Here is a 21,275-nt window from a genome sequence, read left to right as displayed (position 1 = left end):
CATATCTGCAAAGTCAATTTGAAGATGTTGAAATGGAGCAGCAGGCAGAGGTCTTTCACCCTTAATTTTGTTAAGAGGCGGAGCAGGTCCATTACGCTGACATGTGCTGCATGCTTTCACTATTGACAGACAGTAGGGTTGAATGCCTGGAGCATACCAAAAGCGAGCGATGGTGTCCACAAGGGCGTGCGTGCCGTAGTGACCCCCCTTATCATGGTGCCAGCGAACTACCATGGGGTATGTGGAGCGAGGGAGGCAGGCTCGGCCATCCGGCATAAGCCAGGTCCCTTTGACCAGAGTGGCTCCGAGGCTCTCCCACAACTGTAGTTCAGCAGCGGGTACTGGTACGGGGTGCGGTGGAGTAAAGGAGGAGGCTGCAATAGCCAACGTGGGCATGGCTAAGGGTAAGACGGCAGCCGTCTTGGCGGAGGCGTCAGCCAGGGCATTCCCACGGGTGACGGGGCTATCATCTTTAGTATGGGCCCGGCAGTGAACTACAGCCAGGACCGAGGGTTCTTGGAGGGCGTCCAAAAGCTTGTGGATGAGGGGGAGGTGCTGAATGGGTTTACCGGCAGCTGTCTGGAAACCTCGAAACTTCCAGAGGTGGATGTGACAGTGCACAACTCCAAAAGCATACTTGCTATCAGTAAAAATGGTAACGGTCTTACCAGCGGCCAACTGGCAAGCTCGGGCCAGGGCATAGAGTTTGGCAGCTTGGGCTCCCCAGTTGCCTGGTAGTGAGGCGGCCTCTTGAATGTCCCATTCAGAGGTGACTGCATAACCGGTGAAACGCTTGCCATCAACATAGAAGGAGCTTCCGTCCGAGAAGAGGATGCAATCAGGGTTGTCCAGTGGCACGTCAAACAGGTTGTCCCTTATCTGTAAGATGCTATAAACTACTTCCACACAGTTGTGCTGATCCTGGAGGACTGGCAGGTCAGGAAGCAAGGTAGCTGGATTAAGGGGCCCACACCTTTCAAAAATTAGGTTAGTGTCTTCTAAGAGTTCGGCCTCTAGCTGTTGCTGACGATGGGCCGAAAAGACTTGGGTTGTGCCCCTACGCAGAAGGGCTGACAAGGCATGAGAGGTCCAAACCATGGTAAAATGACCCAGGGTCAGGCTCTTTGCCTTTGTGATCAGCAGGGCAGCTGCTGCCAGAGTCCGGGTGCAGGATGGGGTTCCCTGAGCGACAGGGTCGATCTGCTGAGAGTAAAAAGCAAGCGGCAAATGGTGGGGCCCGCTCAGCTGGGTAAGGACGCCACTAGCAATTCCGCCCCTCTCGTGGACAAAAAGGTGAAAGGGTTTGCTGTAATTGGGGGGGCAGAGACACATGGAGGAGGCCACACTGTCCTTGAGTAACTGAAAGGCTTGGATTGTGTCCGGGGACCACTGCAAAGGGTCAGGAGCAAGGTTAGCAGTGAGTCGGTGGAGCGGTTTGCTTAACTCCCCGCAGGACGGCAACCAGGGGCGACAGAAGCCAATTAATCCTAAGAAACCTCGAAGTTGTTTCTTGGTGTTTGGCAGAGGGCAGTTTTGGATAGTCTTTATGCGGACTGGGTCCATTTGTCTCCCCTCTGGGGTTAACAGGAAGCCCAGATATCGGACCTTCTGTGAGACCCACTGAATCTTGTTAGGGTCTACCTTGTGGCCTCTGGTGTGTAGGTATAATAAAAGTGCCTTACCATCGATGCGGAGGGCAGCTTCTTCGCGGTTACCTAATAGGATGTCATCTACGTATAGGACTAACGTGGATCCCTGCGGACTGGTGAAGCCTTCCAAGTCGTGGCGGAGGCATTGGCTGAAAATCGTGGGGCTGTCTCTGTAGCCTTGAGGAAGTCGTTGCCAGACATAACTTTGTCCCTCCCAGGTGAAGCCAAAGAGATACTGAGAATCTGGGTGCACAGGAATGCTGAAAAAGGCTGATTTTAAGTCAATAACAGTGAACCACTCAGCATCTCAGGGGATTTGGCTGATGATAGTAGCTGGATCAGGAACTACTGCATGAAGAGGGACCACATACTGATTAACAACCCGTAGATCCTGTACAAAGCGCCAACGAATAGGGTCTCCGTCCTTTTTAGGAGGCTTATTGACAGGCAGTATAGGGGTGTTACAGGGAGTGCGCTGAGGGCGGACTAGCTTTTGTGCAATGAATCCCTCGATAATGGGGCGGATGCCCTCCCGGGCTTCCAGCGACAGGGGGTATTGAGAGACTGACGGGGGGGTTAAGGAGGGCTTCACTTGAATCCTTACTGGCTCTGCCGAAAGGAGCAGGCCAACATCAGTGTCAGAAATTCCCCAGAGGGTTAAAGGCAAGTCAGTGAGGTCAGGGGAGAGAGATGGGGGGGTTTCCCAATTACCCTGAGTTGGGGCCGAATCTCCTAACACTGTCATCAATAATCCTACCCCTTCAGGAGTGCAGGTTAAAGTAGCCTCAAGCTTACAGAGTAAATCCCGGCCCATCAAAGGGATCGGACAAGCTGGGGAAAAAAGAAAATGGTGAGAAAAACATTTATCAGCATAAATAACATTTAGAGGCAAAGGGAGTCCCAGAGACTGTGGGTTGCCCTCCACCCCAGTTGCAGTTTTAACCTCAGAGGATAGCCAGGGAGAGGGGGCATGATTTAAAAGAGAGAAAGTAGCTCCAGTATCAATGAGGAAGGAGACAGGCAGTCCCTGGACTGAAAGGGTTAGACGAGGCTCTTTGCTGGGAGGGGAGAAAGTGAGGAAGGAGCCGGCTAAAGACATTAAGGAAATAAGACCATCACATTGTTTGCCTTCGCCCCCGGGGTACTGTCATTGAGGAGGCTGAGTTTGCTGCAGCTGCTGCTGTTGCCCGTAGTTGATCCAGGCCTGGGGAACGGGCTGAGCTGGTGGTGCAGGGGTGTATTCGTCCCTGCTGTAAGTATCTGCGGATGCGACCGGACCCTCTGGGCGTCCCCAGGGGAGGAGTATGCAACCTGCTGCATCTGCTTGATTTTTTTTGCCTAGTAATTACTTCTCCCAAGGTGTGCCCTTCCATTTCCCCCTTATCCCTCTGCAGAGATTCCGATCTGGAGTCCTGCAGATTCCCCTCTGCGCCCTGGAGAGAGTCCCCCTGCGGAGGAATAGGGGCAGGTGCAGTGGGGACCAACTGACGAGTCAAAACACGCCGTGGTTTACACCCTTCATCGAAATAACATGGAGGGGGTTCACTCTCGGGAGAATACCTGACTGCCATAATTTTTAAAGATTTCCACAGCTCTGCTGCTGTGTCCCAACAAAACCAGTAACATAACTGTCCCGGATGGTCTTTTTCGATCTGGCGCCTTACTCCTCTTAAGGCAGCCTGTTCGAAAGAGCCATACGAAGGCCACCTCATCTCCGGGTCGGCCAATACCGCGGTATACCCAGTCCAATTCCTTACACACAGTGTGTACAACTTCTTCCTAGACATTCTTGTCTGTACTGGGAGTTTCCCTTCATTCCATAACTTATTTACAATCCCCAACGGACTCTCAAGAGGCACGCTAGTCCCTTGACCCATGGTGTCTGACAGGAGCCCTCCAACTGGCGTTTACCCTGCTGTCCAGTACACGACCCCTCAATATTGAATTGGCTGGGAGAAATCTCCCGTGGCGCCTGCCAATTCGTATATGATAGGGTTACCATATCTCATAAATAAAAAAAGAGGACCCTCCACGGGCCATGGCCCCGCCCATTTCCCCACCCCTAGCCCCGCCCCAACTCCGCCCCTTCCCCCACCCTAACTCCGCCCCCTCCTCCCTCCCACTCCCAGCCAGGGGGAAAGGGCTGCCCCAGTGCTACCAGCATCACGGTTTCCCGGGCAGCCCCCAGACCCTGCGCCCCCAGCCGGCGCTTCCCCAGCGCAGCTGGTGCCCGGGAGGGGAAGCGCCCAGCTGGGGGCGCAGGGTCTGGAGGCTGCCCAGCAAACCGTGAAGCCGGTAGCGCTCTGGCCTTGGGCAGCCCCCATGCCTCCAGACCCTGTGCCCCCAGCCGGGCACTTCCCCTCCGGGGCTTCAGCGGCTCTGCGTAACTTACACTGTATAAGTTACACAGAGCCGAAGAGGAGCAGAGCCCCCGCAGCTGGAGGCTCTGCTCCTCTTAGGCTCTGTTTAAGAGCCGGGCTGCCCCAGCGCTACCGGCTTTGGGCAGCCCCCGTGCCTCCGGACCCTGCGCCGCCGGAGCCCGGGAGGGGAAGTGCCCGGCTGGGGGCGCAGGGTCCGGAGGCAAGGGGGCTGCCCGAAGCCGGTAGCTCTGGGGCAGCCCGGTTCTTAAACAGAGCCTCCAGCAGCTGGGGCTCTGTGTAACTGACCCTGTGTCAGTTACACAGAGCCCCGGGGGCTGGAGGCTTTTCTCCTCTTTGGCTCTGTGTAACTGACACTGGGTCAGTTACACAGAGCCCCGGGGGCTGGAGGCTTTTCTCCTCTTTGGCTCTGTGTAACTGACACTGGGTCAGTTACACAGAGCCCCGGGGGCTGGAGGCTCCAGCCGCCTCCGCTCTGTTTAAGAGCTGGGCTGCCCAAGCGCTACCGGCTTCGGGCAGCCCCGTGCCTGGAGACCCTGCGCCGCCGGAGCCCGGGAGGGGAAGTGCCCGGCTGGGGGCGCAGGGTCCGGAGGCAAGGGGGCTGCCCGAAGCCGGTAGCGCTCCGGCAGCCCGGCTCTTAAACAGAGCCTCCAGCGGCTGGGGCTCTGTGTAACTGACACTGTGTCAGTTACACACAGCCCCGGCGGCTGGAGGCTCCAGTCCCCGCGGCTCTATTTAAGAGCCGGGCTGCCGGAGCGCTACCGGCTTCGGGCAGCCCCGTGCCTCCAGACCCTGCGCCCCCAGCCGGGCACTTCCCCTCCCGGGCTCCAGCGGCGCAGGGTCTCCAGGCACGGGGCTGCCCGAAGCTGGTAGCGTTCAGGCAGCCAGGCTCTTAAACAGAGCCGCCATTTTCCTGGACATGTTCCGCTTTTTGGCAATTCCCCCCGGACGGGGGTTTGACTGCCGAAAAGCCGGACATGTCCGGGAAAAAGAGGACGTATGGTAACCCTAGTATATGAGTGGTCTGACCACTGGACAGAGGCACCGCACCAGAAGGAAATCCCGGACGAGCCCCCAAATTGTTAGGTAAAAAAGCAAGTCCTCACTCACCTCTCCAGCACCCGAGTTTGTGCGGAGTTGGTATGGGGCTCACAATCTGTCAGAGACCAGACACCAATTCGTTGATCAACGGGCTCACACTATCCTTAGCTTGAAAGGCTTCAGAGTAAGTGTGGCAAGTTTATTAGGGGTGAGCATCAATATTTATACACAGAAGTAAACAAAGTGATTAACAGATCATAATGGTCATGCATAATCAATCAAGATTCTACAGGATAAAACAGGTTAAAATGTAAATTCAAAAAGAGAAAAGGGGAGATGGCTACTTAAGGGGAGGGGGGTGTCATGAGTAGTTCGCAGGTCAGAGCTTTGATTAAAAGTTCAGACAGAGATATCAAGTCTGGGTTAAGTTTAAGCTCATCAAAAGTTCAGACTCAACACCAGTACCTATTAAGCAAAGCAGTGCATGCTGGACTGTTAGCCTGGTAACCCATTTAATGATAGCGACATCAGTGCAAGACCCCTGAGTCTATGTTTGTGGTTGGTACCTCTAGCATGGCTTTATCCTTAGCTGCATGCATGCGGGTGTGCGTGCAGAGACCCCCTTGTATGCACATTTTGGGTTGTCTCTGGAGACGTCTTCCATTTAACCATGTGGAGCCAAGTCCATCCCTGGTACAAATGTTGATGAAAGTGGGTGTAACTTGTACTAATGATGGATTTTTTAACCAATATGGAAAACTTCCTCAATTGTGGGATTGTGGCTTTTTGGATGTATAGTAAAGTATTCTTAAACAATTCCCAATTATCATTCACATTTTCTGATTAACTTCTTCCTTGCAGTTGTCTCATAATTGTTTTCAGCTTTGTGAAATTGCCCCTTTTAAAGCACCGAGTACATATATCACTGGTCTGGAATTTATTCTGTTTGCACATTATAAATGTGATCACATCATGGTCACTTGTTCCTAAGGGCATGGCTACACTTGCAGATGTAGAGCGCTGTGAGTTAAACCCGCCTTTGGAGAGCGCAGTAGGGAAAGCTCTGCAGTCTGTCCACACTGACAGCTGCAAGCGCACTGGCGTGGCCACATTTGCAGCACTTGCAGCAGCATTGGGAGCGATCCATTATGGGCAGCTATCCTACAGAGCACCTCTTCCCATTCTGGTGCTGTGGCTTGTGGGAAGGGGGCGTGGAGTGCCGGGCATTCTGGATCCTGTCCCAATGCCCCATGATGCATCGGTTTGCATCCCAGCATTCCCTTTGCTTCCATCCACATTTGGCACCATCTTTCAACATTTTTTGTACTGTGTGCTCTGTCTTCTCTTTCGGTCTGTGGAAATGCCTGAACTGCTGAGGAGTATGCTGATGAGTCTCGCCAGCACGTCACATTTGACAGTCGAGTTATTCCTGATGATCCAAAGTGACAGTGAGAGCTCCGACGATGATATTGACTCGAGTAACGCATATGACACGAGTTTGCTTCTTGCATTCGCGGACATGCTCACCACTGTGGAACGTCGCTTTTGGGTTTGGGAAACAAGCACTGAGTGGTGGGATCACCTCGTCATGCAAGTCTGGGATGACAAGCAGTGGCTGCAGAACTTTCAGATGAGAAAAGCCACTTTCATGGGACTGTGTGAGGAGCTTGCCCCCACCCTGAGGCACAAGGACACAAGATTGAGAGCTGCCCTGCCTGTGGAGAAGCGGGTGGCTATTGCAATCTGGAAGCTGGCAACTCCAGACAGCTACCGATCAGTCGCTAACCAGTTTGGAGTGGGAAAGTCAACTGTTGGAATCGTGTTGATGCAAGTTTGCAGGGCCATTAATTGCATCCTGCTCAGAAGAACCGTGACTCCGGGTAATGTGCATGACATTGTGGCTGGCTTTGCACAAATGGGTTTCCCTAACTGTGGAGGGGCGATAGATGGCACGCACATTCTAAATCTGGCACCAGCCCACCTAGCCTCTGAGTACGTTAATCGGAAGGGGTATTTCTCGATGGTTCTCCAGGCGCTTGTGGATCACCGTGGGCGTTTCATTGACATTAATGCAGGCTGGCCCAGAAAGGTGCATGATGCATGCATCTTTCAGAACACTGGCCTGTTCAGGAAGCTGCAAGCCGGGACTTTTTTCCCAGACCAGAAGATCACCGTAGGGGAAGTCGAAATGCCAGTTGTGATCCTTGGCGATCCCACTTACCCTTTAATGCCATGAAACCCTACATAGGGGGCCTTGACAGCGGTGCAGAATGACTGTGGAGTGTGCTTTTGGCTGTTTAAAGGGCTGCTGGTGCTGTCTGTATGGGAAGCGGGACCTGGCTGATGACAGCATCCTCGCGGTTATATCTGCGTGCTGTACCCTCCATAATATTTGTGAAGGGATGGGTGAAAGCTTCACTCAGGCATGGAACTTGGAGGTTCAACACCTGGAGGCTGAATTTGAACAGCCAGAGAGCAGGGCTGTTAGAGGAGCCCAGCGCGGGGCTGTAAGGATTAGGGATGCCTTGAGGGAGCAATTTGAGGCTGAAAGCCACCAGTAATGTCTGGTGCCTTGCACGGGAGTGAAGTGCAGTGGTTTCAATATTAGTAGGAATCTGTTTGCTACACTGACTTGCAGTGCCTGTTTCTTTCCTGGGCTAAGGTATCTTTTACTTTATGCAATAATAAAAAATGTTTTCAAAGCCAAAAAAATCCATTTATTGAAAAGAAACACAACTGCTTGGGAAACAGAAAGGGCAAGGGGGTGGGGAATGGTACAATCACAGATTTGCGTATGTCCTTTTATCATACTCAGCCTTCCTGTCTGGAGTGCTGTGCAATGAGTACTGCACTTCAGGAAGGCTATAATTCATGGTGATGGTGGTTGAGTGCAGTGGGTAAGGGTCGTAGTTTTCAGGGCTGGGTGATGAAGCTACAGGTGTTGGAGGCAGCTGGTGGCGGTAAGAACCTGGATGTTGGGGAAAGTGGGTTGGCGGTGATATCGAGGCACAAGGCAAAGAGTTTTGGGACAAGGGTTGCAAGGTGGGGGGCGCGGTAGTGCTCCGCCTGCATTGCTACGAGCGCCTGTATCGAGTCTGCTTGGCTCTCTATGATGCTTAGCAGCCACTCTGTGCTTTGGTGCCGGCGATCTGCATTCTGCAGGCGGACCCTCCTTTCACTCTCCCGCCACTCCTGGACTTTTTGATTTTCATTACTTGAATGCTGCATTACTTCATGAAACATGTCTTCCTTGCTTCTATGTGGCCTCTTTCTGATTCTTTGGAGTCTTTCGGCTGGTGATAACATGGACGGCTGAGATCTCAAGGTTGCATCTGTAAAGGCAAAATTCAACACTTAACAGAGGCAGCATTGTTCACACCAGACAGAGCAATAATTCCCCCATACTTAAGGGCAAGCACAGTCTACACAATAGCATAATTTGCCCATCCCAAAGCGAGTGCACATAACCCACGGGAGCCCCAAAATGGTGAGTAAGCACAGGGTCAAGCGTGACTGATTGTTTCACAGCCGTACTGTCCTCTGGGTTTCTGTGCCTTGGGGAGAGCCAACAGCAGCAGGGGGCCCCTATACTGAACACTGTCCCCACATTTTCCACAGGAGTTTGTCCTAGAAGATATCTTGCTGCTGAAGGTGACCCTGGGAGGGTCTTTTACTGCAGAGCGGCTTCCGCCCTGGCCCATATGCAGCTTGCTTGTGTGCAGCAATGGTCCCCTCACCCCTCATGGCACAGTGGCAAGGACAAGTTAGCCTGGCTGGGACAAGGACCACAGTGCCTCTCCCAAGAAACATGCGCAAGTGCATTGCCCAAGTTCTGGATGAGACCTTTGAAGAGATCACTGAGGCTGATTACCGCAATGTGAGAAAGCACATAAATGCCCTATTCCGCATCTAAGCATGCATGCAGACCTAACCCTCCTTGCCCCAAGAGCCCACACTGAATAACTTCCTTCCCAAAATAAAAGCCGCTTACCGGGAACCGCCTCTGGTGTTTGTCCTTCTCCAAGCACCGGCCACAGCGACTGGCTACCTTCCTCCTGGCTTGACAACAGCTCCTGGCTGCATGCATCTAGGGATTCCGGGGTGTCTTCCTCCGCCTCAGCACTCTAGCTCCCGCTTTGCCCCTCCTCTTCCTGCCTTGTTGGACTGGACTCTGAAGTGTCCATGGTGGTCCCTGGAGTGGAGGTAGGGTCACCCCCAAGTATCGCATCCAGCTCTTTGTAAAAATGGCAGGTCATGGAGTGGCAGTTTGCCTCACGGACTTTATGGTAGGCATTCCGCAGCTCCTTCACTTTAACCCTGCACTGCAGTGCATCCTGATCATGGCCCCTTTCCATCATGTCCCTTGATATCTGCCTGAAGGTATCGTAATTCCTACGGCTGGAGCACAGCTGGGACTGGATAGCTTCCTCCCCCCAAACACTGATGAGGTCCAGCACCTCGCCATTGCTCCATACTGGGGATCGCCTGGCGCGTGGAGACATGGTCACCTGGAAAGATTCGCTGAGAGCACTCCACGCCTTGCTGAGAAAACAGGAAGGGATTTTTCAAAATTCCCAGAGAATTTAAAGGGCGGGTCTGACAGTTGGTCACCTGAGGGCAGGGCAGTAGAGTTCAAAGTGATGACCAGAGTGGCTAGCACAGGCATTGTGGGACACTTCTGGAGGCTGATCAGAGCGCACTATAGGACCAGGGCGCAGCAAACATTATTTCACTCACCGAGGTAGAGTACCAGCAGCGCTGTAGCCACAGACTCAGAGTGCTCCACGTGCCTTGCCAGTGTGGGCAGGGAGTGAGTTAGAGTGCAGTGGGCGGCTTTAGTGCGCTCTAACTTGCAAGTGTAGCCAAGCCCTCAGTTACTCTTAACTTTTAGTTCTGTGATTAATTCCAGACTGCGATCTGTATTTGAATTCTCCCATGTTGGATACACCCTTTGGAGGTAGGAAATAGAAAATGGCTGCTGGCTGTAGCGTTTCAGCACCTCCTGCCCTATCTCCAGCTGCGTTGCCCCTTCTAATCGTCACACCCTGCAGAGCGAGGGGGGCTGTCCGAATCCAAGCGGAGGAATGAACAGGAGCTGCCTCCACAGCGGGAGGCAGCCCTGAGCCCTGTCCTGCTTCCGAGGATGGGGTCAGCAGGGTGGGGCTGAAGAGACAGTTGCAAGCCTGTTTTGCTAACGCTGCAGCTGTCGGATGCCTCCCTGCATCCTGTGCAGTGCCCTACTTCCCCCTTCTCCTTGCACAAGAAGGACTGTGGCTCAGCGCTGCGGTTTGCACACATGACCAGCTCTGAGGGTGGGGCTGGAGGGAGCCCACTGCCCTGCAGCACTTGCCACCCCTGCTCCAGAGTTGCCTGGAGCGGCTAGGGCTCGCAGGGAGTCCGGGATCGGGGGCCAGTGGACACGTAAGCAATACCCCTAGAACTTTCACACCCTGCTTCCTGTGGTGGAGGGTAGTTGCTTGCACATCCCAGCTGAGGTAGCTGCAGCTTCCTTGCTTGTGTCTAGGTGTTTGAAGGTACCGGGGTCCCAAGAGGACATGGGAGGTGAGTACCCCTACCAGCTGGCAGGGAGCTCTGAGGGTTCAAGCAGTGCCAGGCTGCTGCTCTCGGCCAATGAGGGGTTCGTTTCTGGAATGCGGTCCTGTGTCTGGGCACTGGTAAATGCCGGTTTCCGGCCCATAGGCCAGTGTCACCGATTTGGGCTCCCTGTGCTCAGCCTGGGTCATCAGTGTGCCTAGCTGCAGAGAGCTTAGCGCAGAATGACCGGGTATTGCCATCCTGGGGGGTGCCCTGGGCCAGGAATGTACTGCCAGTCTGCCACTGCTCTCCCCTTGTTCCATGTGGGCTCCCAGCCCTGCCTCGACCTCAGCATGCTCCCTGCTACCCCTGTCCAGGGAGCGTTTCTTTGGAAAACCCTGCTTGCCTAGATTTGCTGGAGAAAACTCTGTAAGTAATGCTGTGTCACTGGGGGAATGTAAGACAACGCTTCCATCCGTGTTCAAATTGCAGGGAGCCAGACTTCAGCTAGTCTGTGCCGACTGGGAGGAGAGGCAGAGCCATGGGCCCTCTGTCCCCAGGATAGCATTTGATGCTGCTGCATCACAGCTGCAGACCCTACCATCACCCCTCTCGAAGTTGCCACAGGTGCCAGGGCTGCAACCCTGGACTCCACCCCATTCTGTGTCCCACTTGCTAGAATCAACCCCGCTCTTTGGGCTCCTAGAGGGTGGGGTTTCTGTTGTGATGCTGAAGCAAACCAGTCATGGCAGACAGCATTTCCCATGTGACCTGAACCACAAGGGATGATTTGGGTGGAGCCCAACAGTGCGGGTTAAACAGCAGAGCCACCCAGAGACCCCCCAGAGGGGCTGGTTGCAGAGATTTGCCTGAGTAGGCAGGGCTCAGCACCACTGCTGCCGGACTACCTGGGAAAGCTGGAGCCAGTGGCATTTAGAGTGATGGTAGCTATATGGTTAAGCTAGCAAGCAGGGCAGCTGGGCCCACGCTCGTGACGTGCTGCTCAAGCTCTCGCTGACCCGTAGAGACACGTGCCCAGGTGTGATCTGTTCAGCAGAGGCAGGGAGCACATACACACTAGCCAGTGCAGGGCTAGTGCAAGCAGGGCCAGGGCCATGTTAGTGCTGCGCACGCACCGGCCAGCATGCCATGGGGCTGTAGCGTGTCCCCTTGCAAAGTACCTGCAGCCCTTTCCCCTGACCTACCAGGAGCTGCTGTTCACCTGCCTGTGGGCCGCAACCTGCCTCCTAAACGGTTTGATCCCCCTCTGCAGTGCAGCAGCCTCACACATGCCCGATGCCCAGCCATGCTGCTGGCCCAGCGGGAGAATGTGGCAGCCCTACCCCTGCTTTAATCCATCACTGGGAGCAGCACTGCGCAGACACACACTGCTCCTCACAAACCCGCAGGCGATGCTCCGTGAGTCTCCTCGCCCTCGTCCTGAGATGGTTCGGTTCCCAGGGTGGGACCCCACCAGCTGGCACTGACCAAAGAAGGAACATGCCTACCAAGTACTTTCACAGAACCTTACTGCTCCCTGGCACCTTCCCCTGCATTCTGTGGGCACCAGCTCTCCCACTGGAGTGAAAGGCTATGGGGCCGGGTAGGGGATGCAAGATCAGGTGCTATGGGGCAGATGGGAAGTGCAGGAGCAGGCGCTGGGGGGGCGGGTGGGGAGTGCAGGACCGAGCGCCAGGGGGAGGGTGGGGAGTGCAGGGGCGGGGCGGGAGGGCAGGCAGGTGGGCAGTGCAGGTGCCGGGGGGTGGGCGGGAAGGGAGTGCAGAAGTGGGCGCTGGGGGAGCGGGCGGTGAGTGCAGGAGCGAGCATCGGGGGCAGGTAATTAGTGCAGGAGTGGGCACCAGGGAGTGGGCAGGGAGTGCAGGAGCGGGCACCGGAGGGTGGGTGGGCAGGACAGGAGTGGGTGCTGGGGGGCGGGCAGGGAGTGCAGGAGTGGGCAGGGAGTGCAGGAGTGGGGGCAGGTGGGCAGTGCAGGAGCGGCCGCCGGAGGGCTGGCGGGCGGACAGTACAGGAGCTGGCAACGGAAGGTGGGTGGAGAGTGCAGGAGCGGGTAACGGGGGCGGGCGTGTGGGGAGTGCAGGAGTGGGCACCGGAGGGCAGGCGGGCAGTGCAGGAGCTGGCACGGAGGGGGGGGGCAGGAGTGTGGGAAATGCAGGGGCAGATGGGGACTGCAGGACCCATCCAACCCTGATATTCTGTGATTCTGTGACCAGGCACCAGGGGTCGGGTAGTTAGTGCAGGAGCGGGCGCCAGGGGGGCGGGCGGGGAGTGCCGGAGCAGGTGCTGGGGGAGTGCAGGAGTGGGTGCCAGTGGGGTGGGTGGGGAGTGCAGGAGCGGGCGCTGGCAGGCGGGTGTGCAGGAGCAGGCACCAGGGGGGCAGGCGGGGAGTGCAGGAATGGGCGCCAGGGGGGCGGGCAGGTGTGCAGGAGCCAGCGCTGGCAGGCGAGCTTGCAAGACTGATGGGGGGCAGGTGGGGAATGCAGGAGCGGGTGCCAGGGGGGCGGCCGGGTGTGCAGGAGGGGGCACTGGCAGGCGGGCGTGCAGGAGTGGGTGCCGGGGGCAGGCGGGGAGTGCAGGCGCAGGCGCCAGGGGGGCGGGCGGGTGTGCAGGAGCAGGCGCTGGCAGGCGGGCATGCAGAAGTCAGTGCCAGGGGGCAGGCGTGGAGTGCAGGAGTAGGCGCCAGGGGGCGGGCGGGCAGGCAGGAGGGGGTGCTAGCAGGCGGGCGTGCAGGAATGGGTGCCGGGGGCAGGCCATGAGTGCAGGAACAGGTGCCAGGGGGGCGGGTGGGTGTGCAGGAGCAGGCGCTGGCAGGTGGGCATGCAGGAGTGGGTGCTGGGGGGCAGGCGCGGAGTGCAGGAGCAGGAGCCAGGGGGGCGGACGGGTGTGCAGGAGGGGGTGCGGACAGGCAGGTGTGCAGGAGTGGGTGCTGGGGGGCAGGCGCGGAGTGCAGGAACGGATGCCGGGGGGCAGCCGGGTGTGCAGGAGGGGGCGCTGGCAGGCGGGCGTGCAGGAGCAGGCGCCAGGAGGCAGGAGCAAGTTAATGGGGTTTGGTCACAGATGTGTCAGCAGTTTCCATCATCGCCAGCAGGCAGCTCTGGTTTTGCCCCAAGCGGATGTTTGCAGAGCTACGCCCTTGCCTGGGGTGGTTCTAACCCTAGCGCAATGCTCTGTGGATGCCTTGACACAGTCCCAGGAGCCGTCGCAGGCAGAGGCTCAGCCCTGCTCCCCCTTTCTCTCCCCCCACTCCCCGCACACCATCTCTCTCCCACGTGAGCGGAAAGGATTTCCTGTCGGTTGGTGCCACCGCGCATCTTGTCCTCTCGCCACAGTGCTGAGAGGGCAGCCTCGCATGCTGCCCAGAGCCAGTAGCTCACTGTGTGAGGCAGAAGGTCTCTACGTGTCCCGTGAGAAACCACGTTCCTGGCAGAAATGCAGGAGGCCCATATTGAACTATACAGAGCACGTTCTGCCCTTCCCACTTTACCCCTGGCCAAACACTCGTGACACGAAATCCGGGTCGCACAACTCTGCTCTGCGGGGCAAGAGCACTCGCTCCCCTGCGTGGGTCTCATGGACATGTCCCGACTGGGGAAAGGCCATTCTGCTCCGTGTTTTTTTTACACACGTGTATGCGCACACATATGCACGTGCACACATGCACACACATGCACATGTGCACACATGCATGCACACACACGTACACCTACATGTGCACCCATCTCACTGTTGATATGGAAACGAGTCAAATTATTTAAAGAATAAAAAGTCATCTGCTAGGTGCCGTCGTCATGGGAACATGAATTGTGGCAGTAGCTAGGCGCAGGAGATGGCATGTTGCTTTTTGATCCCAAGTTTTATACATACTCCATGGCTCAGCAAAGCCCCCACAGAAGTGGCAGGGAGAGGGCTTTAGGCCGATTCCCCAGAATCAGGCCCCTTAGGCGCCTTTTTAATTTTTTTTTACTCACGGGGCGACAGTCCGCTCTGCGTCTTTGGCAGCACTTCAGCGGCGGGGGTCCGCTCCAGGTCTTCGGTGGCATTTCGGTAGCGGGGGGCTCTGCTCCGGGGCTTTGGCGGCACTTCGGCAGTGGGTGGTCCACTCCAGGTCTTCGGCAGCACTTCGGCGGCGGGGGGTCCGCTCTGGGACTTCGGTGGCATTTCAGCAGTGGGGGGTCCTTGAGTGCCATGGAAGACCTGGAGCGGACCACACGCCACCGCCGCCACCGCCCCCGCCGCCAAAGTGCCACTGAAACCCCAGAGCGGACCCCCCGCCGCTGAAGCCCCAGACCGCTGCCGGGTATTCGAATCAGGCCCCGCAGTTCATAAAGCCAGCCCTGCGGCCTGGTGGGGACAAGGGGAGGAAGGGCCGGGGAGGCCTGGATGGTCTCTGGAGCACAGAGCTTCTGATGCTGATTCTCATGTCCACTGTGCCCAGTGCTGGTGTGGCAGTGCTTTGAGGATATGCTCCCACCCTGCTGTGGGTCCTGTGCCCCCCGGGAAGCAGGGATAGAGCCCAGGTGAAGCACCTGTGTATGTAACAGATATGACCCATGATGGGCCTGCACTTGTTCCCAGTGTCAGCCCAGCCCCCCTTTCACCCCCAACTCCAGTGGGAGCTGAGGCAGGTGTTAGTGATGTCAAATGCTTTGGGGCCACTGCGGGAGGATGAACCATATGTATCAGTACAACCTGTGGGTCTGTGTGTCAGGGTGTGTGCGTGCACCTGTATCAGTGTGTGATTCTGTGCATCTGTTTCTGGGTGTGTCCCTGTCTCTGTGTCTCCCTCTTTGTGTGTGTTTGTCCTGTCTCTGACTGTCTGTCCCTGTCTCGGTGTCTCTGTGTCCCGTCTTGGGTGTGTCCCTGTCTCTGGGTGTCCCTGTGTAGTTGTGTGTTTGTCCCTGTCTCTGGGTGTGTCCTTGTCTCTTAGGTGTCTCTGTCTCTGGGTGTCCCTGTTTGTGTGTCTGTCCCTGTCCCTGTCCCTGGCCAGGCCTGGGTGTCCCTGCAGCCAAGCAGAATAGCACTTTTGTGAAAACCATGCCCAGGCCGGCAGCTCAAGGTGTCACTCTCTCTCTCCCAGCAAAGGGGTCTGGGAGGCGCTGGGCACTCAGAGAAGGAGGTTCCTCACGTTGCTGTCTAGCGACCCCCTCTGGCCACTGTAGGAACAGGATGGCCAGGCTGTGGAGGAACCGTGCCCTGTCTAGACTAGTCAGGTCAGAGGATGGTCGCTACAGGGTGGGGCTCTGGGTGAAGCGAATTAGCAGGGGGAATGTGGAGGAGGGGATTCTGAGACTGGGGGACCCAAGGGTTCCAGGGTTGGGGTTCATCCATTGTAGAAACAGGGCCAGCCCTCCTGGAGTTTGGGCATACCCCAGTCTGCCTGGGGCTGACACATACCCAAGCAGAGGGTCGAGGGGGGCCGGCACTGACAGAGCAGGGTTGGGCCGACTGGGTTTTATCCATCTCAGTGCTCAGAAGCCAGTCTGCCTCCCCTGGGGCGCCCGGCCTGGGGGAGCGGGGCCTGGGCCATACGATAGCACCAGTAGCCATTCTTTGGAACTGCCTCCCACAAGTGAGTTCTGCTCCACAGCAGCCACATGTGGAATTGCTTTCCCACATTTCCTCTCCAGAACCCTCCCAGGGGGTGTGCCCTTACCCAGCTGTTGCGTTCCACCCCAAAGGCGGCTGCCTTTCATCCATGGGGACAGTGACATGATCACCTCATTGGAGTGAGGCTGTAACTCTGCACCTTACTCTGAGGCCTGCGGAGGGTGCGCTGTCAGTCTGTGAATAGGACTGGTGGGCTCTCTTCCCTATTGCCATTGGCACTAATTAGGGTCAGGCATGCGGGGCAGGGAAGGGCTCCCCGCAGGCAGCACAAAGCAGTAGGCTGCCTAATTCTGCTTGCAGTCAGGTGGCTGCATCTGAACTCATTGGTTTCGGGTCAGGGAGTCTGGAAAATACCAGCAGGGTGGGAGCTGGAGTGGGCTGGGTTAGTGACTGGGCCTGGCTGTGTCTGCCAAGGCCACACAGGGAAAGATGAGACCATCTGTCTTCCTTTAGGCTTGCTTAAGAGGCCACTCGGGCCACTTCCCATCTCCATGCTCTGTCAGGCCTGCGTCCTTCTAGGGCTACTGCAAAGTCCTTGGCAGTGAGGTGGGGACTTGCTCTGTCCCCTGGGGGCACTGTTCTCATGGCCCCTGCCAGCACCACACCTCCATAATCAGTAACTCGTGTGAGCTTGGTTGCCCATGTGGCTCACTGCAGAGTTCGCTGGCTGCCACGGTTGAGTAGTGTGTTTCAGGGGAAGGGTTAGTGGTAGGAGCTCTGCTTTCTGCCGAAGAGGGGTTTCCTGCACTGACGCTGAGTGACCCGGGGCCTGATCCTGCCTTCTGTGTGAACCCAAACCTCCCGCTGCCACCTCTGAGACACTGGCTAGGAGCGGTGCAGGGCCCGATTCTAGGTTTGGGGGAAGGACCCAGGTCAGGCGCTGAACCAGACTCTGCAAAAAGGCAGGCCTGATCCTGTTTGATACCTCTTCAACAGGGGTCTGAGCACCCCCAATTCCCATTGACATCAGTGGGAGCCAAGGGTGCTCAGCACTCACAGGATCAGCCTCTCTGGAACAGGCTTCTTGGATAGTTTTCCAGACTCCTTGCTCCTGCTCAGCAAGGTGTGGGTGGCTGGTAGGACAGGGAGCCAGCACACCCAGGACTGCTGCATCCCGGCTAGTGCAGGCTGGGACCTGGACAGCCAGTGAGCCCCACAGGTGTGTCTGTGTCCAACAGCCCCTGGACAGTGCTCCCTTTCTCTTCACTGCAGCCCGCCCCTGCTCTACCATGAGGACACTTCGCGTTGGATGGGGTTTCAGCCTGATACCTCTGGGGTGGGGGAGAGGCAGGACAGTCCCTGCGGAGGGAGCTGGCTCCCAAAAGTGCAGGGGCTCATGACAATGGAACATTACAAGGGGAGGGGGTGGGGGAATAAACGCAGGAGTTTCGGGTTTCCAAGGGTGCTGTGATTTGGGGCAGTTTCCTGGCACTTCCTATTTATCAAAAGCACCTGCTCCCCCTTACCCAGACCAGTCCGCCCATGTCTGGCCCCTGTAGGCTTCCTCCACATGGCAGGAGGGCTGGCTTGGGAGCTGCTAAATATTGCTTGGAGATGGGCTCAGAACTGCCAACCCCAAGTGTGCAAAAATCATGAGTCAGGGCCCCCAGCTCCCAAGATTTGCTTAAAAGTCAGGAGATTTTAACAATAATCAAGGCTGGGTTTTTGTATTGGTCAGACCCGAATGGGGTTCTGTGCAGCCAGAGGGCTAGGAACGTACCCTTCTTGGTGCAATTGAAATTCTCACCTAATCACAGGACTCCCAGAGCTGCGGCTTTCATTAAATACCACATCCTGCGAGCCATGTGATAAGATTGTGAGAAGTGGCCATGCTGCTGAACTGATCAGCAACCAGGGTGCAGGGGAGCAGTCGATGTGGGCTTTTGTTCTGGAGATGGTGAGCCTGGCTCAGCATTTGGATTTAGCTCAGAGTTCAAGTGTGGACATCGTTTACATTCTGCTGCACCACAACTGAAAGGTGGGGCCTGTTTTCTGCATCAGCTGGCCCTGGGCTCGCCCTGCTCTCTCCTGGCCCATGCCCCAGGCTGGCAGGGCCGCGCACTGAGTGCGGCTTTGGTTTGTTTTGTTTAATGCTCACTTGGGTGTCTGTGCCATTAAGATGACAGTGCCCTGGTTAACTCAGCAGTGGAGCAGGTTCCCGGACAGCCAGTGACTCGTTGAATGCCCGGCTTTACCCACAGCTAAGTGGTCTGACATGGAATGGGAGGGGAATTGTCCAGGCCCTGCTGCCGTGGGCTGTGCGTGGGCTGTAGGGGGCTGCCAAGGGCTCCCAAGCATCTCTCACTGTTGTGTTTGTGGCCCTGGCTTGCTAGTGCAGCTTGGGCTTCTTTTCCCCCTTGCCTCTTAGCCTTTGTGGGCTACATGGGGAAGTGAGGCCAGCATGTGGAATCCAGCCCCAGCTGCCCCTGTGCTGCTGTCAGGAGCCCTGCATCCCTTGGGCATCCCACGACAGCCAGCCCTAGGGTAGACAAGGCCTTAGTGAGCAGAGCCATACCGAAGGGGCTCGTTTGTGGGAGACACTTACACAAACACACACACATCCACGATTTGCATGTGTGTGCACGTGTATCTTTGTGTGTACCTCTGTGTGAATGTGTGTGTATACCTCTGTGTGAATGAGTATGTATACCTGTGTGTCTGTATACCTGTGTGTGTGAATACATGTCTCTGGGTGTGATTATACCTCTGTGTGAATGGGTGTGTGTGTGTGCACTTGCACACGCATGTGTGTTCTGTGCATGCATTTCCATGTACACGTGTCTCAGGACAAGCCTGTCGTGTGTGTGTGTGCAGGGTACATTGCGTGGAGGTGCGTGTGGTGAAGACCTGAGGGCAAAGGAAGGGTCCTTAGAGACTGTCCTGTTCCCCCTAAGGGCAGCTCTGTGCCCGGGCCCGGTGCATTGTGGGCAGGAACAACACCCTTTCCTTCCCACTCTTGACTGGGCAGGGTGCAGACCAGGTCATTTCCAGGTGGCCTCATGTGACCCTGCTTGCGACTGTGAGTATCCCGGTGGGGCAAGGCCTGTTGCTCCATGCGCCGGTGGTGCGGCAGCTGTAAACAGACTGGGTGGTCATTAGGGGAGCCATGCATGGCAGCCCGGTGCTGGGCTTCCTGCAGTGACAATGAGCCAGGAGCCCTCCCACAACAGCTGGCACCATGCCTCTGCCCTGCAGAGCTCAGAGCCCACGCAGAACAGGAAGAGAGTGGCAGGGACCAGCTCCCAGCTGAGGGACTCGGCATCCTTGGACCAGGCTGGGAGAGGGGGCAGGGACCCCCAGATACACGTGTCAGCCCCCAGCACCCCCTAAAGTCAGGGTTCTGGGGGACAGAGACTGGCCACAGGGGGCCAGTGCAGGCTCTGAGCCACTGGAGCTTGCCAGGTGGGATGGGGGATGGGTCTCCCAGGCTCAGGGCATTGGGCTCTGCTTTGGCTGTCTCGGAGCAATCGGACTGGGATCAGGGCAGCCAGCAGCCACAGCAAGCCTCGGCCAAGCTGGGGTGTAACTCAGGCAAGCCCACCCAGAGAAGTGTGCTGAGTGTGGCAGTGCTCATACCCCACCCCCCGTTCCTGTTAGTGCAGAGCCCCCGTTTCCCCCCCAGCGAGCGCACAGAGATGTGATAGCCCAGGAGCTGTGGGGCAGCCTCAGGCTGAGAGCTGGGGGTGGTCCCCAAAGAGCATGCCTTGGAGAAATGTGCTGGGTTGTGCCAGGTCAGTGGCCACATTTGCAGAGAGGCTGTGATCTGCACACATGGCACGGGTGCAGACTGGTCTGGGTTTACCTGGCAGAGGATGCAGGAGGGGGCTGTGCATGCCTGGCAGAGGGACCTGGGCGTACCTGGCAGAGGAGCCCAGCAGCATGTGCAGAGGGGCATTGGCCTGCCTGGCAGAGGAGCCTGGGTGCATGCTGTTAAGATGGGGCCTCTGGCACAGGGTCCCCAAGGTGGTAGATGACGGGGCTGTTCTTGACACCAGCGGGTGCCACTTTCCAAGTTCCCTCTCTCCGGCCCCAGCCATGCGTGTGGTGGGGCTAGAGTCCTGGACAACTCTGCTGGCTCCGATAAGTGAGGATCAAGGGGGAGCTCGCCCCCCACCCATGGGGGCACTGGGATTCGGTGGCATGTGAGTGCCCTGGCTGTCACTCCCATCCCTGCTCTGACCTGAGGGTGCGGGTGGGACCACTGAGCCCTGTCAGCCCCGCCTCCTTTTTAATCGATCAAACCAATGGCGCACAACACTCTCACCTGCCTCTAGCCCTCTCCAGCTGCACCACTGACTTGCTTCAAACTTGGCTTGTTTTGTAGATCTCCTTAAGACCCAAGAACCCTGGCAGGACAGCTTGGGCTGGGCTGGGCCTTACTGGACCTAAGGGTGAGGGGGAGATTCTGGCTGGCACAACAGATTAATGAACAATTTCTCCTGCTGTAAAAGAGGCCATGTTTTAAGGCACAAGCGCAGGAAGCAGAGCTGGGGCTGAGCTTTCCCCTTGCCTTCAGCTCCTGACTCCTGAGCACTCAGTGTCTCAGGGCGGTGGGTTTTGTACACAAATCCTGTGGATTGCACAGCACTTTGGGAGCTGACTGTTTTTACTGGAGTTCTACTGTCCGGGGGCCACCCAGGCTAGTGGAAGCAAAGCAAGCAACGAATCTCCTCCGGGTCTGGGCTGCCGGGGTCAGAGGGATAGCCTCCCTTGGGCTCACTGGGCCCAGAGACCGCTGGGCAGGGTTCTCATGCCCTCCCCCTGGCCATCCCTGTGCTAATCACACTGGCAGGAAAACATTCTCACCAGGAAATCCGCTTCCCCTTCTGTCCAGCCGCTTCCCTGCAAAGAGAACTCTGTGCATGGCCCCGTCCTCTTCCTGGGGCGAAGTCAGTCCCAGGAGTCACTCCCTGCAGGGGGCAGGGCACCGACGCTGCTACGGAGCATATCTAGCATGCCAGGGGTCCCAGGGACATGCACCCACCTCGGGGCGGCACGCAGCAGCTTGGAACAGCCACGCACACAACATGAGAAAGACTCTGGTATC

General features: G+C 56.9%; 1 protein-coding gene across 4 annotated transcripts in view; it reads left to right on the top strand.

The window, feature by feature from the left end:
• NHSL2 (NHS like 2) overlaps positions 1-21,275 on the top strand; it is a 167,252-nt gene that overhangs the window by 120,222 nt on the left and 25,755 nt on the right. Inside the window, exon 1 of one of the 4 annotated variants that reach the window (XM_054039558.1) lies at positions 10,547-10,630. The exons of the other annotated variants lie outside the window; for them this stretch is intronic. Within the exon in view, the coding sequence (XP_053895533.1) occupies positions 10,624-10,630 (7 nt within the window). The 5' untranslated portion in view covers positions 10,547-10,623. Of the gene's footprint in view, positions 1-10,546; positions 10,631-21,275 lie in introns of those variants that run through there. 4 annotated transcript variants of the gene reach the window in all.

This window comes from Malaclemys terrapin, chromosome 9, assembly GCF_027887155.1.
Source record: "Malaclemys terrapin pileata isolate rMalTer1 chromosome 9, rMalTer1.hap1, whole genome shotgun sequence".
Classification (NCBI taxonomy): Eukaryota; Metazoa; Chordata; order Testudines; family Emydidae; genus Malaclemys; species Malaclemys terrapin.
Note: the sequence above shows the minus strand (reverse complement) of the source record. Positions and strands in the feature narration are given on the sequence as shown.